General features: G+C 36.4%; 1 protein-coding gene across 1 annotated transcript in view; it reads right to left on the reverse strand.

The window, feature by feature from the left end:
• Window positions 1-1,531: 1,531 nt before the first annotated feature.
• The window catches only part of PPHLN1 (periphilin 1), a gene marked incomplete at its 3' end in the record, with an annotated part of 29,606 nt that continues 11,679 nt past the window's right edge, over window positions 1,532-19,458 (reverse strand). Inside the window, exons 4-7 of the mRNA XM_009699112.1 lie at window positions 12,620-12,876; window positions 8,576-8,658; window positions 4,207-4,326; window positions 1,532-1,672 (exon numbers count right to left, since the gene is read on the reverse strand). Coding sequence (XP_009697414.1) covers window positions 1,532-1,672; window positions 4,207-4,326; window positions 8,576-8,658; window positions 12,620-12,876 — 601 coding nt within the window. The remainder of the gene's footprint in view (window positions 1,673-4,206; window positions 4,327-8,575; window positions 8,659-12,619; window positions 12,877-19,458) is intronic.

Genomic DNA, 19,458 nt, shown 5'->3' on the forward strand with positions numbered 1-19,458 from the left:
ACCAGGTTAAATAACTACAATTGCTATTTTTAAAAAAATCCGCTCCTACTCTATTTTTTTTCTTCCAGTTTTTCATTTTTAAACAATCGTAAGTTTATGCATTTAGTCGTAGCTGATTTAGGCCATGTAAGACAACGTGGTGATAAGACACACAGGGATAAACAAACTGCATCATGATCCTCTTAGATACAGCATGCCCTGGTTAACTCCATCCCAGCCAGATCCAGTATACATGCAAAGCCACGCTTACCAGGAACATGATTAAAAAAAAAAAAAGAATAAAAACAAAGACAATTGAGTACAAAGTTGTTTTTTCAAGTGTCAAGAAAAAAAAGGAACAGTGTTACAGCACAGGACATGGGCTGACAGGAAACAGAACAAAGGCCACTAGAATTAAGCTGCAAAACCTAGAATAAGCTTATCTCAAACAAGACCTGAGACTTGTTTTCTTGCAGATATTATTATGAGATAATCATAAGGGGGCAAAGCGATCTATATTTCCCTTCCACCTGTCCCAAGCATACACTGAAAACATTGTAAACCAGAGCAAGTTTGAAGTCATCTCTGTCTCCCATCCAAAGTACAAACTTTAAATGCAATTTCCAGAGTTGGACATAGTTACATTTATATCAGAAAGACCAAGACAGCAAAATCTCCAAATTCTCCATTTAAAGTAACAAAAATACAGGAACAAAATGCTTCAATTGCTTATGACAAATGAAATTTAAGATTATTGTAGATAATTCCCCTATTGTGAGGTGACATGATATTAAAGGCTAATACATGAATAAATTTCCATTGAACCTCCTCAAAAACTCTGTTACAAGAGTAACAGAAATCTTGGTTTGTATTAAATCAATCCCCAAGTACTCAACACAAAAGAGAAAAGAATACTAATTTTCAACACAATATCCATCTCTCATCTAGATATTAAACACCGTAGTCAAAGCAAAACTTAAAGGTTCTTAATCTTCAGAGAATGACAAAACACACTGAGATTCAAAGCTGATTTAAAAAAAAAAAACAAAACACAAAAACCTAACAAAAAAACCCAACTGAAAACACCACACACACAAAAAAAAACCCAAACAACAAAAAAAAACCAAACCACCAACAGGCAGCTTCTACTGTTCAATCCCAAACTGTATATACTTAAGGAAATTACAGTGTAAAAATAATTTTTGATAATATGATCTCATATGAAGCCTTACTTTTTAATTACATTTGAAATCATTTGTATTATATTCAATTTTAAAACAATTACTCAAAGAAGCAGTCATTTTCTTGGCTTGCAAAATAGCAGGTGTTGCATGCAAGTTACAGAAAACTACCACTGATTCCCACGTGCAGATAAAGGCCATGCTTCTTCAGAATTAAATAGATTGAGATGTTATCATCACATCATCTCAAGAAATCAGATTATATTCATATCACGCCTCAAGAAGGAGGAAAAAAATAAACCAACATATTTCTAGCAGATCAAACCATTACATAGGTACTGTATCAGTGACAAAACGCCAAGAAGACTCACCTGTTCAATCTCTTTTGTCTTCGTGGCAATTGCTTTTGAGCGACCAAGAAGCTGGCCATTCTCATATAATTCCGTACTATCTGTTATATTTGGTTCTGTTTCCTCTGTTTGTTCAATGTATAATGGAGCTGAAGATCCAGCCTTAAAAAGAAAAAAATCAGTTTTGAGAGCAAAATAAAAACCTCAAAGTGTGAAAGCAAAAATAAGGACCCAAATACAGTCATCCAGTTAGATACGAGTTTGCCTATCAAGACTATTAGTGAAGTATTATTGCAACAATCTAACAGATACAGAAATATGGATTTTAAACATGTAAAAAACATGACATCATAAAAACCCTATGACTCAGCCTTAACTGTGTAAAGACAATGATGTCAGATAACCTCTACCTGCCCTTCCGCTGAGAAGGAACTTGTATACATGATACTGGTAACACCACAAGCAAGAAAAATCCACAATGAAAGCGGGATTAGTTTTCTGGGACAGGATAAAAGTAACATAATCAAAGGTAAATAGGCATCGACAAAATCAAAATGCTGTCAGAAAGAACTCCTGCAGCATTCAAGACCACAGGTTTAATACTAAAGGAACAGAGATATCTATTGTCTAGCAAAAGCAAAGACGTGCTCAGAGGAGTCCTGGTAATAGGAAAAATCTTCCTGAAGTACCAAAATTGTTTAAGCTTCCCTCTACAACAGAAATTAAGACAGTATCCCAGCCCCAAAGAAAACAGACTCCCACTCCAAGGAGTCTATATAGAAGATGTAAAAAGAGAAGAACCTACTACTGCCTATTTAAATCAAATATTATGGAACAGAAGTAGCAAAATATTTTTTTTAAGTAAGATTTGACAATTGAAGAAGATGCATAAAAATATTTTCTACTATTCAAAAATAAAGAATATTTTCTAATTAACTAACATGAAAGAGAACAGCAGTAGACCCAAAAAAAAATATCTGAAGTGCTCAAAACTTAGCAGCAATATAAACCATTAAGATTGGATCCCAAATTTTGTTACTGCAGTAAATCACAAAATGTCTGAGAGTGAGCAAAGGTTGCTAAAAAGTTCAGTGCAGCACAAAGTTCAACTATTAAGCACTACGTAAGATAAACTGGAAAAAATTAAAAACTCGTGCAGTTCATACATGACAGCTTACTAATCAAAGCGAAAAGTATCCTTGCTTCTAGGACTCAGAATGAGATGCCTCACCTTCATCAGCATTCCTGTAGCACATTTTTTAGTCAATAAATCATCTCAGACTCTGCCATAATTAACTGCAATTGTTTCATTTTGAATCTTTCTTTATTTTGAATTGTTTTGCCAGTGCAATTTTCTCTGAGGCACAGAGGAAGCTTTAAACAACTTTTCTCTATATGGCCCACTCTGTTCCTTCTTCCCTTGCATTACCTTCCCCTCATTACGAACAAGAGTGACATTCCTCTCCTGAACCTCTCAGAAATATCCATGCATATGTTCTCCTCCGTACGGCCTTCATGCTTGGATCAGTTTGCTGCTTTGTTTTCTTCACTCCAACCCTTCCCTCCTCTTTTTTAAAATTTTATTTATTCAACTGGATCTTCCTGTCCAATATCAAGAAGCTGCTGAGGCACTCAGCCATTACATCAATGGACAGGACTTAAAAGTTCAGATAAATATGGATCCAGTGAGTTTATTTCTCTAATCTAGCCCTTAGGTCCCACAAGTGTGAAATACAAGGAGGAAATCTAATGCTTCCCAAGATGCCTTTTTTTTTTTGCCCCTCGAATTATTTATAAACAAATAGAAAATACAAACCCATTAATTATAAACTTCAAGACAGGTGGTTTTATAAAGCAGTAAGAGTGCCTCTAAAGTGGAAGCAAAGTGAAAGTTGAAGATGCAATGATCACAGAATTAAGAGAGACTATTTTACAAAATGACATTACACGACATTTGGTTTGTTTTAAACAACAAATACATCTTCCACTAACACAGCAGAACCCAAAAAAGACACCCTATCCAAGAGCAGCATAACAAAACAAAGACTGGAAAGGGCTATAGTCACACTTCAATACAGCAAGGGGTAGAAGACAAGGAGGGGCAAGAACATATGGGTATAAACTGGCAATTAATTAATGTTGATTATTAATGAAATAAAGGTTCTGGGGGGTGGGGGGAATCTACCCACTGCAGTACCAAGGCAAAAGCTTAATTTTTGATATAGAGGAGGACTGCTTTCTGAAAAAGAATATATGATATGGCAGGCTGACATGGCATGGAACTGAACTCAATAAACCAGTTTCTCTTCTAGTCCTATGTTTTACGTGTACACTCGTATTTTGACTCAGAAGTTCCTTGCTAATTTTAAGGAGGTCAGTAGGCATACGGACTTACACTAGCACAAGAGTTCCTTGGAGAATCCCTGGGAGATCTGAAGCCGTATTTTATCAGTTGTAGCTCAACATGAATTCAAATTATACTAACAAAACCTACTCTGGTTTTGTATATTTTTTTAGATCAACCAATCAATCATAAGGTTTTAGTCTCCCTCTCACTCCCTTTCAACAAACATTTAATAGCATAGGCAGCCCAATTCAGGGGTAAGTTACAAAATGCACCTTTCAGGACAGTACAGAAAACCAAGTCTCTATTGTTGTAACCCTTTAAAATAAATCGATTAATAATCCTGTCTTACATCATACTCTGTTATTTCAGGTAAATTGCTTTCATCGGCCTTCTCTGACTTTTCAGCTGCCCACTTGCTTGCAGCTTCTGCAAGTTCCTTTTCCGATAGTCTGCTGCTCTTATCCAAGGCCTGTACAAAAACATTATAGTCAAGGTTTAACAGGAAATATATTTACACATGGGATAATATCTTCAAAACTAAAATAAACAGTTATTCAGATCCCCAAAACATTTTAAAACAGAAAGCAAGGAAGCTGAAGCTACTTCATTTGCTGACTGATTTCTTTAAAAAGAAAAGTGGGTGGAGAAAGAGCAGAGAATTAAAAAAGAGGAGGACAAAAAAGATAGATCAATGAAGTTCAGTAAAATGTTAAAAAAGCATCATACTTTCAGAATCAGTTTTATTAAATTCACCAGAGATAACAGAAAATTATTTGAGACCAGTTGAGTTTAAAGAGACATGGATCAAATGGGCACTAAGAAGTCAGATGCAAGTGTGGAATGATCTAATAATTCAATGTGATTTTCAGGCATAGAAGGTTGTAACTAATTTAAACTAAACTATTAAATACTGTGAAGGGTATAAGGCGTAAGCTAATTAGGGACAAAAAGTATTTTATACATACTTTAAATGATCAAAGCTGCTTCCATTAAAATTTATTATTTTTTATTTGAGGCGAAAGTTGATAATTTATATTAGAGTCAGTCATGGCTTTATGGCCTTTTAATCTACCTTTTCAGATGGAAATACTCATATAAATAGTATTTAAAAATTTATTTCTCTCTAAGAATACGATTTGGCTTTTACTAAAAGCCAAAAAACAGCCAGAAGCAACAAACAGACAGTGACAAATACTCACATATCAAAACTAGTTTAGGAATAGGCTAGCTTTATACACCTTGTTACCACTATGCGAGTATTTCATTTGAATCAACTGTAAGTATAGAAGCATCCATCCAAGATTCTGTACAACTCTTGTATTAAAAACTGCAACACTAAGATGGTTATCTAAAAAAAGATATAAAAATCCTACTGCCTGAAAAAGGTTGTCACAATTTCTACCCAATGCCTGTTTCATCTTAGCAAGCAGGTAGACAAAAAAAAACCCACAAACCAAAAACCAAACGGAAGAAACAAGTTTCCCCCTCTTATTGTTCATTCATTGTAAATTACATAAATGGCGAGCGGAAGCAAATACTGTGACCTGCAATAAGACTGCTTCATCTTCAGACTTTTTCTGCTTACCTCAAGTAAAATATTACCGAAGTACCATTTTGTGCTGTACTATGGCATGTGTATACAACTCACGGAACCCTTCCAGGATTCTGTGTCATAAAGACACCCTTTATTGGAATCCAGAAGAGAAATGCAACACGATGTTAAAATAGGAATCCCTCTTTTGTAAAATTGCAAATTACAGAATTATAACCAGTGAAGTCAGGAGGTGATGAAGTTCAATATGCAGGGGCACAAAGAGGGTTCTTAAAAGAAAGGGGCAATGCAATTCACAGAATAATTAGCCCAGCTCACCTTTCCAAACTACACAATTATTCTTACACTAGTCTCACTACAAACTATCTGCTGCCAAGTTTGTATTGGCAGAACTTGGCAGTTCTTATACCCCATAGTATTCCTGACTTTTCCCCAGCTGTGAAAAAATCTTGTACTGTGGTTCTATTATGAATCTCTCCCTTTCCTCAAATGTAGCTCTGGCCAATACTAACAAAAAGAAAAGACCAGTATCTTTGTCACTGACAATCAGCTTTGCATGAAATGAAGATAATCTCACATGACCTACAATATTTCCAGAAGCCATAAACAGAAACTAACCACTCTAGTATCTACTGGAATACAGCAAAAAATCTGTTTAATTTAATCTCACTATATTTAATTCTATAGGTTGCACATCAATAAAAACATATTAAAAAATCCTGAGTGCATTTTATGTAATAAAGTAATGGTATTTCCACAGGCACACCACAACTGAATAGAAAGAACAGGAATGTATTTCTCAGAGGAAAATGTCTGCATCTACTTAGGTTGCAAACTTGCAAAAAATGAACAACCTAGTAAATCTCATAAAAAACAACCAAACTGCCCCCCCCGCCTCAAAACAGAGGTGTCATTTTTTCTTTTTTTACATTATGCATCACATAAGAACAGCAAAAACCTGTCAGTTCTCTGCTATCTTTGCTAGGAAGCTTTCCCTGTCTCACGCATCTGCATTTTGCTCTAATTATGTTAGATACAGCCTCCAAGGCTTGTAGTCCAGACAGCTATTAAAGAAAAACACAAAAGATATCATGGCGTAGTCAATTAGACAGGTGGTTAAGATCAGATAACACCAATATGTATTAATTCACATGTATTAATATGTAAAAAATTAATTATAAGACAGATAAGAATACCTTTTCAGATTTGCATATAGTTACTATAGTGAAAAGAGAGATTGCTGCAGAAGCATATACCTTTGTAAGTATTTCGAAGCTAAATTATAACTTAGAGCATTGAAAATTATCTCCTTTTATCTACAAAATAAAGTCTATAACTCATTTCTCAAGTCCAAGTTGATTGTAAGACCCTGGCCCAAGAGATGTTCATCATGTTTTAGCAAGACTTCTTCTGTCGATATCTCTATGTCAGTGAAGCACTGATAGAACTGAACTGGTCAGTATAATCCAGCCACCACCCCAAGAGGCTCCACTGACACAGGACAGTACATTGCAAGTAGATTTGGGGACTTCAAGAGAAAAGAAGTAAAAGGTCACTGAAGCACTTCCATTTCTGCAGCTGATGCATACCCAATAAATATTTGTGTTGTCTGGGGAAATTATTTCCATCAACAGAAAGTTTCATTTTGTGTAGCTTACATCAAGTGGATATCCACTGCCAGTAGATATATGCAAACTGCTGTCAAAAAAACCTAATGCAGCATAGATCAGACCTGACTGAAGAAGAAAGCAAAACATTTAAAGAATGCTTTATAGTTCGAGTTCACACTGCCTATTAATATAAGAGCAAGAGATTTTGCAATGCCTCCTTGTACTCAAAGGTTTGTATTAAGCAGGGATTTTGTATTAAGCTGTAGTATGCTGAGTCTGTAAGCAAAATAGGTGAACTAATTATAAAGTTTATTTTATAATCCAAATCAATATAACTTGTGCATAACAGCTTTTATCTTACTTTATTTACATCACTGAAAACGTATCGCTGCCTTCCCCCTTAAGGACATTGGTGATAGCTGATGCCTAGCACAGCAGTTCTAAAAGAGCTGCAAAAGGGATAAGTAGTTGGAATGACATAGCACAACCAAAGCCTGATTTTTTTCCCCACCTAATTATTTCCTTCAGTCTCACCTTCTCACAACAAAAAGTACCTTTCTTTCTTCCAATTTATTTCTTTTGTTTTGTTTTGTTTTGTTTAAGCATTAGTTTGCTTTTATTAAAAATACCTCAAGAACCAGGCTAGTACACCATGCTACTTAGGGCAAATGCTACTTTTTAATAGGACCTTATTCACTTGGAACAATATAATGCATTATTTCTTTATTTCTCATTAAAGTATTTCTCAACAATTTAGAGAAAATACTCCTGTGGATTGTTCATTTTAACCTCAAATATAATTTACAGGCAAGTAGTCAGTGATGTGAAAAATATTTTTGCTGCCACAGGACAGCCAGAACAATATTGAACGCTGATTGTTCATTAGCGTTTATTAGCCTGTCCGTTTAACTAATTAGCAAGATTATGTAGTTGGTGCTCAGCTCACAAGATCTGATGGGAAATTAAACAGAATCATTTAGAACATAAAACAACATTTACCAAACTATCTTGCAATGTGGTTCCCTTTCCAAGTAAATGCTATCATTCTTGCCATAACCTCAAGGAGCCCTGCTTCCAAGTCGACTCTGCTATTCACATTATCTTCCCGGTCAGTCAGACACTTCACCACACCGCTTCCAAATCCAGTCACAGCTTAGGAATCACTGAAGGATGGAGTTCAGTGCAAGTACAGGCTCGTTCAATTGATCCGTTGCTCTCAAAAACTGCTTCCCCATTTTTCTCCTTGCTTTTCCTTTTCTAGCCTACTCCAGACTTTGGAAAATGACAATTTTAAATACACACAAAACTCCCTTTCTCCTAAAATGAGACAGCGAATACAGAATAAAAAGGTTTGTCAGTGTCATCATTAGACACACAGCATTACCAGCATCTTCCTGCCAGATAAGGGAAATCTATCCTCTGCCAGACTGCAGAGCAATTCAAGATGCTCTTTTCCTTAACAGCTGCATACAGTGTCTCCTTCCAACTGAGGAAAAAATCCAACAACAATGAGCAACCTGAAACCATGGTGAAATGGACTCAAAGAGAAAATTCACCTTTGATGAGGGTACCGCTGTGGAGCCTGAAGGTGATGCATCTCTGGATGTTTTCAGTGACTGAACTGACGTCCTCTCTTTACCTACAATTAAGAAAAAAAAGACAACTGTAAAATTATATTAAAGATATATGTTGCAGACATACTTACTGGCTTAGAAAAACTGCAGAGACATTCACTCGTCAGACACGAAATCTACATGCTCCATCATCTGATAAATATTGAAAACACTTTCTTGTCTTTACAAACAGAGATGAGGTATAGCTATATTATTTCACATGTTTAAGAAAACCCATCGTCCTTTTTTCCCAACATTAACTGAAAGGGCGTATCAATAGGATTTGGCAAGATTATGTGGTTTAACTTTTTAATATTCCTGTAGTAATACAAACAGGCAAAATATTAGACATCAGTCGATCACTCCAGGAAACCAGGCAGTGAAAAAACTGGTTTAGCGGGCCACAGTATGTTGAAAAGCCCTGCCATGGGAAACAGCCCTGTATTGTATCAACCACAGGCTAGATGCTCTTTGTATTATCAGTGTTTTTCTTGTAAGAGTTAAAATTGGCAAAATGACAATTCAAATTCACTGTGATCATCACAGTCTGTGCATAGCCTTGCCACAGACTGGTTACAGCCAGCCCACAGCAGCAGAACTGGTTGCAGTGTAAACGACTGGTTTTCAGTCTGTGGTCCATGGATTACATCTAAGGGATCTGCCAAAGGTAAATAGGAAAAGCAAATATGTTGTGTCAGTAGGCCTAAATTAACCAGGCTATTCACACTCACTGGGAAATGGTTGACTGTTGACAAATGGAAAACAATGCAGACTCACCTTGGCTTCTATTACATTTCTATCAATACAGTTATGAAAGAGATGAATTAGAAAGTCTATCAAATAGTTATGAAAATTGAGATATAAATTATTTTAGTAGAATTATAAAAAAATATGGTTTTAATTTAATGAGTCAGAGCAATAAAGAGCAAACATGGCATCTCACTCCTAGTAGCTGACCTATTTTCTTTTTTTACTCAATGCCACAAAGTAAGACCATGTCGTGTTGTGCGTTTTAAACACAGAAAATATGCAAGAAAAAGTCTATGGAAAATGCACACTTTCAACAATAGGAAACGTTTAAGAGGTATTTGAAAAGTTAGTCTGCTACTCTTTCAAATCTTTCCCCACATTTTCATAGCATATGTATAGCATAGACTTAATACAAAGCAAAGATCATACACCTGCTCATCTCTGCACATTGTTAGAGGCAAGTGAGTTACTGCTAGGATGCCAAAGGTCTACTAATCCGTGCAAAAATCTTCACAGCTACTGATGGGTCTTCTGAAAATGCTACTGAAAATAGTTGGGGAAGTTACTCCAGCAAAAGCAAATGTTCCAAATTGCACTTTAACCCTCGATTTGAAGATGATGCTACATGGAGAGCTCACTTAAAAACACAGCAAGCAGCCTTGTTTAAGAATTTCTAGTATTCATAAAATAAAAGATGAATATGAATTATCTTTAACTAAAAAAGCTCTTTAACAATGAAAAGAAACAGCAAAAAGAAAAAATGTGAAAAATTAAAAGTTCCTATAAATACAAAGCATATGACAAAACCAAAAATGTGAAGATAGAAATAATCATGTCTTTAACCTGTCACACAAGTACAGAATGTCTCTCTTGACACCACCAAGTAACACAGAAGTTTTGCTCCTGTGATACCTGCTTTTCAGCCCCATGGACAAGCCACCTCCTTTTAAATTTACAGGGTATTCTACCTCTGCCTTCTACATGCCTCCTTCATCACTCTGGATTCTTTAAAGATTATCTCAGTTGAGTTGATTATATGTTTGTGCTTTAATAGATGAAATAAACTGATACAAGTGGCAGTAAACTTTTCAAAAGTTAAGCAGAGAGAGAAACCACCTTTTAATGTGGAGATATTATTATGCCATTTTTTCCAAATGCATGGGCTATTTTGAATCCACAAGCCCTACTTGTGTGCAATCGAACATTAATCTTTCCGAGCACCACTACTTGCCTTCTTGCACCTCCTCAGCATACTGCTCTACAGACGCCTTACTGACTGGCCTGCAGAAGAAATCCACCCTGCTTCTCTCCATGCACTCCTACCGCAGCTCAATGCCTGTCCTCTCCCATCAGCCCTCTCCCAAGCTTCTTTCTGTCCCCCCAGTTCTCTTTGTTCAAATCCTGTATTTATCCTAATTTATGAAGGGCTGGAGAGCATGTGATATTCCTCCTTCAGTGGAAGTCATCAGGCCAAACTGATTCAGTCAGACAGCATGATTACAATATTTAAAAAGATACCATATTACAAGTTCTGCATGAAATAGCATGTACTTCATATGTTGTAAATGCATTTAAGTACAGACTAAAATGTACTGTTGACATATATGAGCTATGTCCCACTTTATGTTCCTTTTAAATAATACATGAGCTTACCTAAGACAAATCATATTCAAATGTGATTCTAAAGGTATTATTTAAGTAATTTATACCTTGCAAATAGGCCATTTTAATTCAGTCATCTAGAGGAACAATTTAGTAGTACTATTTTGCAGGAAACAGGCAGTTATAAAGAAATAGTCCAGTGTACAAGCCATCTAGTCTCTTAAAACTGATTTAAAGATGATTGGAGAGGTGTTTAACCATGCAATTGGAGAAAAATCCCAAAAGACAGAACTAAACGTAACCTCCTCTCTTGACTTGCATCTTTTCTGGTTTGTGAAGATGTCTGCTTCTACTTCACTAGCTCCACTACTGTTTGAGTAATTCTACCAATACACTACAAACGGGACAGAAGATGGCTCAGAATTTTAGGAAAGCCCTGAAACATTCCCAAATTTTATGTTCTCTCACAATAATTTTTTCCTGTTCCTGGTAATTATGATCTGCACATCTACAACGCTTCTACAAATTTAGTTGAGTATCATATTTTTCTCTTCCTCTCCTACACTCACTGGAACTCACGTTCACTGAGTATTGCTACAAAATGTTAAGAGAATTGCAATGATGAGCTAGAAAGACAATCTGTATTCTACAAGGAGTGAAATCATTCCTCAATATTTAAGCAATGTTAACTAAATTCCACAAGATCTTTTTTGGCAAGAAGTGCTAGAGAATGGTCCAGTATGCCACTCTGGAAACACACAATCTGCCTATCAGTGAATAAAAAAAATCTAATTAATTTTTAAGAAGCTGCCAAAATGAACAGTAGGCTTGTATAGTTCACTAGAAAGCATTTGCAGAAAGGGAAATCAAATCGGATTAATTTATATAAGCTGTACAAACAGCAGTGGCTAAGATTGTAGTATACTAAAAAAAAGCAATTTTGCTTTTTTTTTTTTCAAACTATTCAAATAGGAAAATCTTAAATATTTTCAAAACTGATGGTTTGTTAGATTTCTGGGAAAGATTAACAGCCAAGCTTTTAAAAGGTAGAACGTACACAGCATGGACTTAACAGAGATATGTTTCACATTTCCTCGAGGAAAGCAAGATTTGAGAGAATCTGACAATGAGATGAAATTGCTAAAAAAATAACCAGCTCCAAAACCCCTAATAATACAGTTCTAAGACACTTTCAGAAAGTGTAACAACTAGCAGCATGTACTTTAACTTCTCCGATTTTTTGAATCCCTCTTTTTGCCTGGTTACAGGAAGAAAAGTCTTCATCCGCTACAGATGAAAGCAAAGATTCTTGTAAGGGAATCCAGTGAAACACAAAGAAGTAACAGAAGCAGTTGATCCTAAAGGGAAAGTAACATACGATACTAGAAAAAGCTGTGCAGCTGAAACTCCTACAGTCAGTCTAGAGCTGCTACTGAAATAACACCTACAATCTCCCACACAAAATACATAAGGGAACAGAGAGTACAATGAAGCAACCAAAGAGCAGACAACACATAATTGGTACAAAATGTCTACTCTTCTCATTCCAAAAGGCAGCACGTAAAGAAAAAGGGCTTATACAGTCAGCTGCAGTTTCACCTCACTAACCAGTTCTCATCATTAATCCAGCATTACCTTGCTGAGAAGAAATATTTCTTTTATGTAAAGATGACATACTTCTGCTATGCTGGGACTGGTGGAAAGGATAGGCTTTGCTTCTTTCAGGAGAGTAGCTCCTGCTGCTGACACTAGAGCCAGATCTGCTGTGCGGAGAATCCCTTCGGCTCCCGGGTGATTCCCTGAAGAAAGGAGAGTCCCTCTTATGAGGGGATCGCTCTCTCATATAATGAGAAGGATAGAAGCTTTTTCTTCTGAAGCCATCTCTGATGTCCCTTTGAAGACAACAGAAAAATAAAAGTTACCTGGTTATCCTTCCAATGTTTGTGGAACAGCACTAGATAATACAATGGTAACATTTTATGTCTGGTAAACATAAAGAGGTTAGCTGTCATCTGCAGAACAGGTCTGAAGTCTTCAGCATTGTTAGAGTACTAGGCAATGGATGAAAAACAAGTAGGAAAGCAGGAAAAAATACGCATATGCATGTAATTTTTTTCAGATTTCATTCAACCACTTCACCACTAGAAGCTAATTCCTTTCTCTTTCTCTTATATTTTAGCTGTATTACTGAGAAACAGACATTCAAGAAACTGGGACTCTCGCATTTAATTTCTTCAGATTCACTTCACATTCCACTTCACCTGGAAATTAAGCCTTAATTTACAATAGTTAAAAATGCATACGCAAATATTGCTCACACTATTTGGCTGGTTTTCAACTCTATTTTTCTATTTTTCTCTCACCTTTATTTTCAAGGGACTATGTCCCTCATTCGATTGCACAGATCTTGCTATGAGAAATATCGTTGAGGGACTCACAGTTTCTATCTAGCAAAGACAAAAAGAAAACTGCAGAATATCTATCCTGATGCCTATGCATCCACCCAAGGTCAAATCCTGAATAAAATTATGAAGATTTATACTTACTAAAAAGTCTATGTCTTTCATAATACTCAGTATTAATTTTGAACTTGACTGCCACAAGCACACTCAGTATTATTGGAAACCATAATCTAGTAAACACCAAGACGTTCTACTAAATTCATATATTGTTACTCCAGGCCACTTTCCAAATGTCCTGGTTACCGGCAAATTATATTTATAATCTCAAAGCTAACAAACAGGCAAGCAAACACCTACTGAACCTCCACTTGTGATATATGCCTCAGTCGGGAGACACACTGCTGAGAGAACCAAGTACTTCTCAGCTTCTCCACAACAATGCTGAGTAAAAATACAGACTTCATAGCATTTATAGTAAGCCAGAATGTACCTTATTTCACTGCTTTTCTCTCCTATTTCTCATCATAGTCCAACATTTTAAATAAAGATGAGCAACGATCCAGTGGTCTCATTTAGCACAACATAGCTACAGCTAATTTTATGTTGGTGGAAAGCAAAAAGGCCTCGAGTGTACAGCTCCTATAGCACGTTACAGACCCACATCTGTGACAGGCAACAAAGGGCTGCGGGGTGCCAAAGGCGTTCTGGGCTGCTGAAACCACACAGGTAGCACCACAGCGACACAAACCCTACTGCCCGGATGGTTTTACACAGCGCCGATTTACTTTCTGCATGGAAAGCACATCTGCATGAGTAGTTCTGCTTCAGAGTGCAAACATCCCACAAGCAACATCAAGGTGATTTGCAACAGAAAAATCACTGCAGCGGGGGCATAGCCAGTAAAAACACAGATAATCCTTCAGCTTATTTCTCCAACTCCAGACAGAATAAGTACCAGGAAAAGAAAACAAATCTTTATTTTGAAAATTTTCACACAAAACTGAAGTATAAATCAAAGTATAAATCAATAGCTCTCAGTCACCCTAGTTCTCAGTAAAATGGCAGTGAAGCAAAGCTAGGTTTTACAGTTAAATTATTATTTCACTGTTAACAGACCACAGGATTTTTATAGGTATCTTATCTTGCAGAAAAGTGTATTTTACAGGTCTGCATACCAAAACTGATACAAGACAATGTTACACAGATTTGTATCTAACAGGTATGCTACAAATCAATATTTATTTCTTTTCTAAACATCTCTTCTTCTGTTTATTGCGACACTTTCCTCTCCCCAAGTGAGCCAGCAAAAGAAACAATTAAGGAATTGTTAACCAGTACTCTATTTAATAGCCTCTATACAGTAGCCATTGTATAGATACCCATATCAAAGAATGAAACACCCCAGAATACACAAAAGGATAATCCTCCTGCTTTCTTCAAAGGCCTAAGAGCAATGTGCCCACCTTTGGTCGCTGCTCTTCAGGGAATGTGTAGATGAAGGGGAGACGGTCCAGAAGGAAATAACTGAAATTACCAGAGACTGAGAAAACACGTTTGATGAAGACACACTCAAATCCCTTTGTCCACTTACATTTCGCAAAAAGAAACCTAAAGCAGCCAGGCGAGTTCTCAAACCTATGAGATGTAGCTGGTAACAGGGAATTAACGCTTTATCTACATTACATGTATGAACATTTCATGTAGCAATAGACTAAGAGCGAAAGTTCAGACTTCAAGAATACTAGAAAGACTAGCTCAACACTGAACTAGTTTGACTAGTTAAGCAGGGGTTTTTTTATTTATGAAAGAACATATTGATCAAATATTTATCAGGAATCAGTTAGGTACAGCACACTTTTTCTTCAGTTTCCTTCTAAATCTCTCTCTTTAAACAATCTTATTTATTTATAAAGCACAAGCTTTCTGGCAGACCAGTGCACCACTTTTATGCCCAAAGCATGTTTTTAACGAGCACATTATTAAGCCCTAGTATACAGAGAAGTTTATTATGGAAATGTTTACAGACACAGCCTCAGCTATTGCACACATGTAATAAATGTTCTAACATCCACATAAGAATTAAAAAAGTATCATTGAAACACACTTTTAAACAGGAAAACATTCAAAAGCCTCATTCTATAAAAATACTATGCACAAAAAAGTAAAATCTCGCTTTCAGTTTTTAAATTTTCATTTCATCATTCCATGTTAATTCTTCACTGGACCCTATCTCATACTGAACTCTCAAGCCATTAACTATATTAAATCAGTTTTGGACAGCATAGCAACAGCACAGCATTTCTGATGTTTTCTATTAATGTAACAAACTACACTGAAAAGAACAAAATAAGCATTGTTTCACCTTTTTTTTCCCTTGAATACTTAAGCTAACATACACCTGCAATTTGGTAATGAAGGCCCCAATTCAGCAAAGCAGTTAAGCACATGCTTCAGATTCCAACACATACTCAAAAGGTTTACTGAGCAAGGACAATGTTTAATAGAGATGCAAAATTTTGTCCGAGGCTGTAACTTCAAAATAGAACTACTGCGCTTACTAACAAATACAGGATTGATCCTTTTTATATAGGATCCCTCTTATCTCTGTACTTTGTATTCATAACTCACACTCAGTCCTGAAAGCCCAATTTAGTTCTCTCAGCAGTATTGCAACAGGAAGTATTGGCATTTTTAACCTCCACAAAACTTGACCATTCAGTTCTCACTAAAGCTGATAATCTTGGATGAGCTCCTGAAATTTTTATAAGTAAACAGCCATGCCCTGATATACCATCCACCAAGGGCAGCTGAGGGAAGAGCACAAGCCTGAGACTTATTTCAGTTAACCATTAGTTCCAGTTTCCTGGAGGAAAAAGCACAAATACAGAATAGGCCAAGGTACGGCTTTCTGCATAGCAAGAGACCAAGGGAATACCACACAGGGGAGATTTTCCGTTGCCAAAGGATTGGAGACATCACCTTTCCTAAGCTACCATCACCACACCGAGTACTCCTGGCCTCATCCCTCCCTGCTATTTTAAGCCCTGCAAACCATTCAGCAGGGATATTGTGGGAAACTGAGGAAGCTTTCTAGTTTACAAAAGGGAGTGGTACAGCTTAAGCTATGTGAAACAAAGACTAACATCACCTGGTGTGTCAGTTTTATATTTTAAGAGTACATAAAGGCAAAATTCAATCACTTCCTAGATGTGAAATGCCTGGGAATGAAGGCGTACTTGGGGACATGAAAGTATATCACATGCAATACAGGGAAAAGTTTTGTTTGTAAGAGGAATCTTAGTTCACTCTTGCTGAATTCATGCTACTGAGCAACTGTGTACAATACTACATGCTTACTATTCTCTTGGATTTCCACATCCTAATACAGATATTCATCTTTTCAACTAAAACATTAATCTACGATGCAGTCCAGCCACAGAGAACATAACTCACACTTTTGACACTGCACTGAAGAGACTGGCAACTCAACAGCGTATTGCTGTGGAGCAGAAACTGTAGGTTCTTTCAGTAACCCACAGGTGAGTGCCATCTACCACCTAGATAAACAGGCAACAGAGAAGTTTACGTGACCCCTTCCATCTGAGAAAGATTATTGCCAAAGGGGTTAGATACTCCATTTATAGGCTTGGGCTTGATTACTAACCTTGCCTAGAAGTAACTCACACAATTTTATAAATAAATTGAGGAATTATACATATCTCCTAAGACACCAGACTTCAGTGCGAAGACAAAACAGACAAGATTCAAACCATGCTTCTTACCTCAATACACTTTGTCTCATAATACACAGGCAAGGAGAAGGGGGAGGAAGAGTGAAACAAAAATAAAAAAATATGTTTTGTTAATCTATGTGATACAGGTAATGTGGAAAACATTTAATAGAATATACTACACTCCTGACCTTTACATTTCTCAAAAGATTTGCTGTCTTAAACATCCAAAAAGCAAACATGAAAAGTCAAGAGCATCTCTACTTTTAACATCTCCAAAGCCAATGTAGATGGTGGAAGATTACAGCCCCCACCCTGTCTCTCAGAACGCATTCCCTTTCTTTCCAAAGTATGCAGTACATGTTTGTGCAACAAACCAACCATTTACTTGAGTTCTGCTTTAGAGACTTACTATAATCTCTTGTTATCGTCCAAAGATCTTTATGCTGACTTATCATAAGCTAAAACAATACAATGAATTTCACCATTGTAGATATAAGTAATTGCATGTGGTTCCATCAGCTTTCATTTGAACACTTGAAATGATGACAGATTTCTTATGACAACTAGTTTTCAACGTTTTATGACTAAGAAGTAACTGCAGTGATATTTGCATTTGCTTTAAATGAAATGAATGTAATTAGGACTAGTCAATGTGATCATTAACAGCTTTTTGCACGAAGGCAAAAGGAAATCAGCATTGCATAACAGTAGTAAATCTCAAGTACAGAAGGATAACTAGACATACCAAATACACAGCAAAAAATTAAAAATATAGAAATGCTTCATGATTTTTATGTTGCATATAGTACTACTGAAGTCACCATATGCAAACACCAAAACTCCACACTGATACCGCTTGTGCACCTCACTCAATACAAGAGCTACTAAACCTATCTCCCTGCCCCTCCGGCACCTTGGGATGTCATGACAGATCAGGGAATAAAAATTAAGACAACCTGAATATTATAGCAACATCAGAGAGAAATGCCTCTGTCCTTTAATTCAATAGTAAAGCTATGCACTTCAGCTGAAACTGGAAATCAGATTACACTCCTCTTTATCCTTAGTAAAGAGTACTCTCTTTTCTATTGCCATCGAGAAGGTGCTTTATTAAACTTGCTGGAAGATAAGCCCACACAATAAAAGTATATTTAAACTCAAACTCTCTTTCTGCTATCTGACAGAGAGAAACTATGGTCAAGCATATAGATAAGGACAGAGGAACAAGAAATAAAGAGTCAGAGTCCAGAGAAAACCAGATTTAAGTTCCAAAGTCTTAAGAGTTCCAAAGAATTAAGAGCAAACAGCTTTATACAACTGTAAGCAGAATAAAGACAAAATATGTTAATTAGACAAATCAAGAGCAAATTAGACAAAATAGCTGCATTCTAAAGCACATGATCTTGGCTTCTCTTCTTTTTGAAAACAAGGCCTTAGTAAGTCCCTGCAATTTCTCTACCATAGAAAATAAATCATGTCTGAAGTTCCAGAGTGTATATTTGCTTAAAATAATGGACTAAGTTACAATTTCTATTAACAGCTACAACAATTACAACGGCACAGAGAATTTCACTGATAAAAATATCTACTGACAGACACTACTGTTGGGCCAGATTTCATACTCTCCACTTTGAGCAGTGTATCATTCCAGACAGTCAAGCAGTTCAGATAACTACCTCAAGGAATAAACTTCTCAATATAATAGCAACTGAATCAATCCCTAAACAGACTTAATTCAAAATGGAAACTATTCCAATCTTGTATCTCAAGATACAAGCTTTAAATCAGAAGGAACACAGTAAGCACGATACGGTATCTTTGCATACTCTTTTTTTTTTTTTCCCTGATACCGTAACAGAGCAGAGAAACTGGTCATGATGTTTGCTTCCAGAGAAAGTTCCAACGGGACAGCCCTTCCTAAGCAGGTGCTCGCACAAGTACTGCCATCCTGCCTCAGGCACCGAGGCCAGCACATGGGAAAGAACTTTAAAAAGTCTCCCTGTGGTACCAAAGTACGTGGGATTGATGGCGTAGGGAATGGAAAAAATTCCCAAGTACTACCCAAAGCAAGCATAAAGGTATTGAGAATAAGCATTTGTGGACAGCAATATACTATGAAACACAAAGTAAACAGTTCTAGTAAAAATTTAAAACAACTTTATGTTTTAAAGATCTTCTAAATCTGCGTGGAAAATGACATGAGACTGCGGAGAAAAATACATGCTGTTTACGGTCACACAACTTTATATTGCTCAATTTCTAAACAAAAGAAGGTTTCTAGGGGACTTAGGCTTTTTTTTTTTTTGGTGGGTTTGGTGAGGTTTTTTGTTTTGTTAGT

This window comes from Cariama cristata, unplaced genomic scaffold (genome assembly GCF_000690535.1).
Source record: "Cariama cristata isolate BGI_N322 unplaced genomic scaffold, ASM69053v1 scaffold16554, whole genome shotgun sequence".
NCBI lineage: Eukaryota > Metazoa > Chordata > Aves > Cariamiformes > Cariamidae > Cariama > Cariama cristata.